A 7,902-nucleotide genomic window follows, 5' to 3' on the forward strand; every position below is an offset into this window, starting at 1 on the left:
CACACACACACACACACGCACACACACATATATATCATTATATACTACGGGCTTCTTTCAGTTTCCGTCTATCCACACACGAGGCTTCGATCCTTCCGAGACTATAGTAGAAGACACTTGCCCAGGGTGCCACGCAGTGGGATTGAAGCCGGAATCTTGTGGTTGGGAAGCAAGCTTCTTACCACACAGCCACGCCTATGCCTCTGTGTGTGTGTGTGTGTGCGTGTGTGTGCGTGTGCGTGTGTGTGTGTGTGTGTGTGTCTGTCTGTCTGTCTGCATGTATGTATGTATCTGTGTGTTTATATATACACACATGTGTGTGTATATATAAACACAAGCAAATATATAAGTATGCAGTGTGTACAGATTATGATTATTTAATAACATTACCTGTTGGCATGATAAGCGGTTTCAGGAGTTACAATTGCCACAAGGCATTTGGATTTTTCATCTCTCGAAGGGAGGATAATTTCAATAAATCAAATATTTATCATGTGAAGAGAGAGAAAGAAAAAGGAAGAAAGAGAGAGAGAAAGAAAAAGGAAGAAAGAGAGAGAGAAAGAAAGAAAGAGAGAGAATGATGGAGAAAATATAGAAAAACGGTACTTTTAATATTACTTTTAGTTTGAAGCAAAAAAGAAAACCTTCAACCTTCTTAATATTTGCTTTATTATTATTGCTGTTTTAGCTCACGTAAGCTATCAGCAGTGAAAGTCAGATGTTTGACATAACCAGCAGTCGTACCTCTAGCTGCTCATGAAATCTTCTTTCGAATTATTAACGTTTGTGTGGGCGATTGTAAAGTAAAAACGTTGAAGCCTGCAGTTACGTCATTTTGCAGTGAAGGCCGAAATTTGAGGAAATTGGTGAAAGTCAGCGTTAGAATGTTAGCAGAATGCCATTCAGTTCAATAGCAGTGAAGAGCGGAAAGTCTTAATTTTTCGAGAACTTGAACTTTCAGCAGAGGGTACAGAACCATGAAAATCAAATTTATCGACGTTCTGGTGTCTTTTATGCCATTTTACGTTGTGAGTTCAAATCGTGCCTGTGGCTGACTTTTCCTTTTATAATTCAGATCTGATAAAAATGAGTACTAATCAATTATTGGGATTGATTAAATCGATAACACAGCACTCCAAATATATAAACTTGTATTGATGTCGTTTCTGTAATGACGATGGTGGTACTGGTGGTGGTAGTTTACCTCTAAATCTCGCCTTCATTCGGCAAGCTAGGTTACTGGGGTCGAATATAGAAGCAGTCCTTTCGGCTGCAAGTTCCTATTGCCTGTAATACCTGTTAATTAAAGTTGAGGCATCAAAAATGTCTTCTCTTCTTGTACCCCGAACCCTTGCTATGTCACAGTCCATTTGACCTATGATCAAAGACGTTCCAACCGTAACAAGTTTTTTGGGGTCTTTTTTTCTGCTTATTGCAGTGACTCTCAAGCATTTTTTTTTATCTAAGGACCCCTTTGATTATTATCTTATTCCGGTGGACCCCCATAGCCACTCGACATTTAAAAACTAGCTTTATAGAATCTTCTTTCAAAATTCCTATTTTGTTATTCACATATTAACTTGTGTATGTTGAACTATGTAAAAACATTAAAGAAAGAAACCTAGCTGTTTCCTGCAATAAGTCGAAAGCAAAATCTTTTCCTAAACTCTTAATATACTACTGTAGATCCCCAGTTTACTACTTTACAGGCGTGGATCCCCACCAAATCTTATATGAATCCCCTATGGTCATTTGGACTCATAGTTGAGATAAAATATCCAATCTCTCTCGACCTCCTTTTTTTAAGATGGTGGGGGTGTGATTTGAAGAAAATTTGATTGGTATTTCTTGTAGATTTAAGGACTACATTATGACTCACTCGCTTACACGTGTTCCAGTATGCGAAACTATTGCCGCCCGTGTAAACCCTTTATTAATTTCTGTATAAGGAATAAACCTTGAAAGAATCAGGAAATCTATGAAGAAAATGCATCTGTTCAGATTTTTAAAATATCTACAGAAGTGTTATTCTAGAATTTAAAATGTAGCAGCAGCAGCAGCAGCAGCAGTAGTAGTAGTAGTAGTAGTAGTAGTAGTAGTAAAAGCAGCAGCAGCAGTTGTAGTAGTAGTCGCCGTTGTTATTGCTATTGCTTCTGTCATCACCGTTGTTGTTGGTGATGTGGTATTATTTAGCTCCAGGGTAACCCTGACCGAGCAAACAGATGATCAGACATTTGAGTCGTGACCGTCCTGTCTTTTCTCAGCAAGGCGTAGGTGTTACCTAGAACTAAATTTAATGCGTGTCTTTCAAATGTCTTTTTTTTTTTTTTTTTTTTTTTTTTAGTGTGGTAGAGAGACAGTGGTGATTTGTGAGAGATATAGCGCTACTATTTCGAGCAGATTGAGTGACCACCTAGTGGATTATTCAGTGGCTTGTCCAGGTTCTTCGTAAACTTGCTTGCTTAAATGTAGTTTATTCCTACAGCATCACAATATTTACATGCATACATACATACTAACACAACCACATACACAATCATATAAGCTAACACATACTCATAACATACATATAAATATACATACCTACATACATACAGTACATATATATATGTATATGTACGCACACGCATATTCACACACACACACACACACACACACACATACACACACGTGTATCTAGTGTCCTATAGACGAGTGATTGAAGCAATTCTAAGAATCCACATGTCAACCACATAATGTAACTTATCATTTTATACTTTATTACTGGCTCATATCAGGCTTAAGTAAACTTTGTAAATAAAGATTCTTCGTCAGTATTGAAATCACCGGTTAGCAGCTGGCTGGCTGGCATAAACTCAACTGTTTCTATATTTGAAAACTTTTACCATGTATACATTTGATATTCTCGTTAACATTATTGCGATGCTGTTTCCTAGTAGAAGCTATTGTTATAACCACTGACTTAAGATGCCAGTAGTCATAAGCAGCATTGCTTTTTTCTACATGCTGACAAAACAAAGCAACTGATAAGGTATTTTTTTTTTTACCTAAACTAATCAGCCACAACAAATGATTGTTCGATTAACTCAATGACATCGTCGAACATAGATTTTTCAGGTAAGTAACATGGTTAATTTTACTAGTCTAAACAGAGCGATGCATGATGTTGATAGTAACATTTCTTTTTCTAGGAAAAGATGCTGCTACAAGTGGTCTGAGGCAGTCGATTATGGTTAGCGATACGAGATTAAATGTTAATGTACGTCCTCCTTGCTCTCTAGTCATTGAAGAATGATAAATTAAATAACAGTAATATTCTATTGATGATCAAATCCATTTTATCTGTTCTCTTTATTCGATAGAAATTATTTATTTCAAATATGCTGTCATCATTTAACTCTGTTTTAAACACGCTATTTAGTTTTAATAAATTATCTCGTTTAGCGGCATTTCGTCAGTCTTTACGTTCTCAGTTCAAATTCCGCTGAGGCCGACTTTGCCTTTCATCCTTTCGGGGTCGATAAAATAAGTTCCGGTTGAGCACTGGAATCGATCTGATCGACTTACTCTCTCCTCGAACTTGCTGGCCTTGTGCCAAAATTTGACACCAATTTATAATTTCGCTTTCTCTATCAATACTGACTACGCCATATTTTTCTCATGAATTTTTTTAATTGACTTTATATATTCATAAAAGTAGACAAAGAGCAAATTAAAAAAAAGCAGAAAAGCAGTTGTTTATTACAACCAAAGGAATAACCAAGAAGACGGAAATGAAGTGAAATAAGCCAATTCTTTAATCACATTTTCTAATTATAAAAGAGTATAAATTCAAGTTTTAACATATCAATTTGAAATTCCTAGCAAATACAATACATACTGTTGCACTCCCAAACCTGGCTTTTCGCATTTATTTCAGAGAATAAATATTGTAAATAAATTAATCTAAAATATTATATTTTTCCACTTACAATATCTTCTCATACGGTTTTCGGGCATTGTAATATTTATAGAATTTCGATCAATACACAGTTGGAACATCTAGTATTGGAAAGTTCGAGTCCATTAGGACCCAATTGTTGTTCTATTTCTTTACATAGATTTTACATAGAACATAATTAATAAAAGTTAATTTTATTAATTTGAACACAGGAAATTTCAGTTGATATGGGACTGAATTCACTAACAATAAAACAATTCATTTTCAAAAACATAATATAATTACGCTTCTTTCGATTCTCATTCAATTTCAACAGTGTAGCCAGTTAACTTTTCTTAAAATCTCGATGCTTAGAAGAAGTATTCATTCCAGTGGTCAAAGTGGTTCATGTAACGACCATTCATATCCATCCACTGACCTCCAAAATCCATTTGATAATTGGACATATCAAACCATCTATGGCCTCCAGAGAAGTAAGGACTGTAATTGAAGTAGTGGTACCTGCTGTGGTAATTATAGGGAGACATTGAATGGAATTCATAATCCATATCATACCATCTCTCTGGGTTATTGTAGAATCTTTGGCCCCAGCTGTAGCTATGATAAGGGTAGTAGTGGTGATATCTGCCATGATAGCTGTAGAAGGGTGTGCAATGACGGCTATACATATCCATCCAGCGGCCATCAAAATCCATTTGATAGTTTGTCATATCAAAGTATCTCTCTGGGTAGTTGTAATATCTTTGGCCCCAGCTATAGTTATAATAAGGATAGTTATGGTAGTATCTGCCATAGTTGGTGTAGAAAGGAGTTGAATGACGACCATACATATCCATCCAGCGGCCATACATGTCCATCTGATAGCCGGACATATCCATGAATCTCTCGGGATAGTGCATATAGTAGAAATTCATGTATGGATAATACATATAACGCCTGTAATAGTTGTAATAAGGGTTGCACTGACGTCCATATCTGTCCATGTATCGGCCATACATGTCCATTTGATAGTGGGACATGTCCATGAATCTCTCAGGATAGAACCAGTTACGACCATAGCGGTAGCCAGGGTAGTGGCCATGTCTTGAAGAGTTGAACATATACCAGTAGGGACTGGAGTGGTGTCCGTGCATGTCCATCCATCTTCCATACATGTCCATCTGATAACTGGACATATCCATAAACCTCTCTGGGAAGTCCATGAAATTACCATATCTATGGAACCTATCGTTATCATAGAAACCGTAATAGTTGTACATAGATTTACCATAGTATCTATCATTGTCAGAATATCTACCATAGAATTCATAGAATCTGGGATCTACCATTCTTCCATAAGAATCCATGTATCTGCCTTGAAAATCCATGGACATCACGCTCATTGGTTCCATGATTCCTCTGTATTTTCTGCCGAAATGATGACGGAATTTGTTCATAAGACGGTTCATTGTTGAAATACAGGTTTGACTGAAATAAAGATAAAATATTGCTTAATAATGATTAAATATGAAGGAAAAGAAAAGCAAAGAAAACAAATTTATAAACAAGAGTAAAACAAGTGTTATTCATGTCATTCTGAGAAGTAAGAGCTACACTCAAGAATTAAATTCGTATCGTAGATTTCCTTCCTTACTATTTGTGGTGTTCATCATATAATGGTGGGAGCAACCCAAGTTTTCCTGCGATTGCCGTCGTTGTTTAGTTCCGGGTTAGCCAAGTTGAAGTAGGCATATGGTCAAAAACATTCCAGATGTTAAAGCTTCATCTTTTTAGGGGTATCTAGAATTATAATGAATCCTTTCTGTCCGATACGGTAAGGTATAATATACGGTCACTGTTATTGCAATTTATTGCTAGACAAGAACTACATGTGACTATCGTTAGCTAGCGACATCAGTATCATAGAAAAATGTGAAATTGTGAATTACGCATCTTTTCCAAAGATGTAAGCTACGTAAGAAAAATGAACATTGTAATATGCAAATTCGGCACACCATAAATTAAATACCAATAAACTCCAAACATTCAATTAATTACATCTTCCAAATTATTATTTCCTCAAAATATCAGACTAGTTGCATAAGAAGTAATAAAAACCAAACTAATTAAATGTATAAATGAGAAGATAAAGTAAATAAAATTGCTATGAAATTAGCAAGAAGATCAGTGAGAATTACGTTTAACAAACATTTACAATCATTATATATTATTTTAGTTTTACATGAATTAGTCAGAAGAGAAATAGCCGTAGCCATGGCTTCTTAAAGGTCTCCAAGATTGTAGGAGGCAGGGTGAAAGTTATGAATGACTGCATCAGAGCAGACTCATCTAGTGGCACTTAAGAGTCAAGCAATGATGTTAAAGCTAGTGGTGGATAAAGTCTACGACCCATGGCACAGTAATGACCACGTTAGCGTAGCTAGGGAGACGAGGAAAATGGTTCGCCCCGAGTAACGCTTTTATGTGGGCAGCAGTTTTGGGTCTGCTGTATGAACCTCTATAGGCTGTATCAACCCGTGAGTGGGTGCAAAATCAAGGGCTATCCCTAGTGGCACATTCTAGCTACGATACTGGGTGGCCATCGATTATATCCCTTATTTAAATATGAGGCTTCGTGCCTATATTAGAAATCACTATATTGAGGGTGGAAAAATGACAAAAAGTAATAAAATGCTGGACTAAATAACAGAAACGGCAAACCGCTGGTCTAAATAACTGGCGCCTTTTGTTTCATGTCTTTACTTTCTAAGTTCAAATCTCTCCGATATCAATTTTTAATTCTATTCGTCTGTGACTGAGTGAAGACGCGTGGCTAAGCGGTAAGGGTATTCGGCTTACGATCCTAAGATAGTGAATTCGATTACTGGTGGCGCTTTGTGTCTTTGAGCAAGACACTTTATTTCCCGTTGATCCAGTCCACTTAGCTGGTAAAAGTGAGTAGTACCTGTATTTCAAAAAACCACGCTGAATCTGAATGGGTCACACTAAATCTCTCCGGAAACTACGTTAAGGGTACGTGTATTTGTGGAGTGCTCAGTCTCTTGCACGTTAATTTCACGACCAGGTTATTCTGTTGATCGAATCGACTGGAACCCTCGTCCGCGTAACTGACGGAGTCCCAGTTTTCTGTCATTGATAGCATAAACAACCACAGAAAAATAGAAGGTGAATTAACCTCAGACGAGCGAAAATAAATACCGTCTATGTCACTCCAGCACCTTAGATATTTGGAGTGTATAATGAACGGTGTAAAGGTGATGAATGACAGAATATACTTGAATAACGAATAGAATGTATAGCAGTATTAAGTTTCTATGCATTCTGATTTCAAAACGCTGCAAAATCAGATTTGCATTTCATTCGTCTGTGGTCTATAAAATTATTATTCGAAATATAAAAGTCTAGTCTATATAATTAAATGTTCTACACGTCAAAATTTATAGACTTGTACCAAACTAGAAATCAATATATTTATGAGAAATTTAAGAAATCGTAGAAATTCTAACGTAAATGATCATTAAAAACGAGAAATTAATACAGCAGCAAAATGGATATATTAAAAAAAAAAATACTCATCTTTGAATATAAATAGAGAAATTAATTTTCTTTCAGATTTTATCTTTGCTACAGTGAGATACATTTTTATATTTACATGAACTTTGTCAAACTACTGACAGAGTTAAGCAAAACTAGATATACTAAAACAGCATTTAGGTATCAATACATGTATATGGAAGCGAGCGTGTATGTTTACATACATACATACATACATACATACATACATACATACATACATTCATACATATACACACACACACACACACACACACATAAATATATATATATATATATATATATATATACATACATACATATTCATGTATACTCACACAAACACACACACATATATATACATTATATATATACACACATATATGTATGCATATATATATATATAGATA

The 7,902-nt window shown here is 35.6% G+C and overlaps 2 protein-coding genes across 4 annotated transcripts in view; one reads left to right on the forward strand and one right to left on the reverse strand.

Moving 5' to 3' along the window:
• The first annotated feature begins 2,964 nt into the window (after window positions 1-2,964).
• LOC106875834 (protein-glutamine gamma-glutamyltransferase K) overlaps window positions 2,965-7,902 on the forward strand; it is an 80,063-nt gene continuing 75,125 nt past the window's right edge. The window contains exon 1 of one of the 2 annotated variants that reach the window (XM_052971540.1): window positions 2,965-3,117. The gene's annotated coding sequence lies outside the window, so the exon portion shown is untranslated. The remainder of the gene's footprint in view (window positions 3,118-7,902) is intronic. The other variant, XM_052971548.1, reaches the window with a different exon arrangement.
• LOC106875837 (uncharacterized) overlaps window positions 3,775-7,902 on the reverse strand; it is an 11,833-nt gene continuing 7,705 nt past the window's right edge. For both annotated transcript variants that reach the window (XM_052971561.1, XM_014924127.2), the window contains exon 2: window positions 3,775-5,407. In XM_052971561.1, coding sequence (XP_052827521.1) covers window positions 4,291-5,388 — 1,098 coding nt within the window. In that variant the 5' untranslated portion in view covers window positions 5,389-5,407 and the 3' untranslated portion in view covers window positions 3,775-4,290. The remainder of the gene's footprint in view (window positions 5,408-7,902) is intronic.

The sequence above is a fragment of the Octopus bimaculoides genome, chromosome 1 (assembly GCF_001194135.2).
Source record: "Octopus bimaculoides isolate UCB-OBI-ISO-001 chromosome 1, ASM119413v2, whole genome shotgun sequence".
NCBI lineage: Eukaryota > Metazoa > Mollusca > Cephalopoda > Octopoda > Octopodidae > Octopus > Octopus bimaculoides.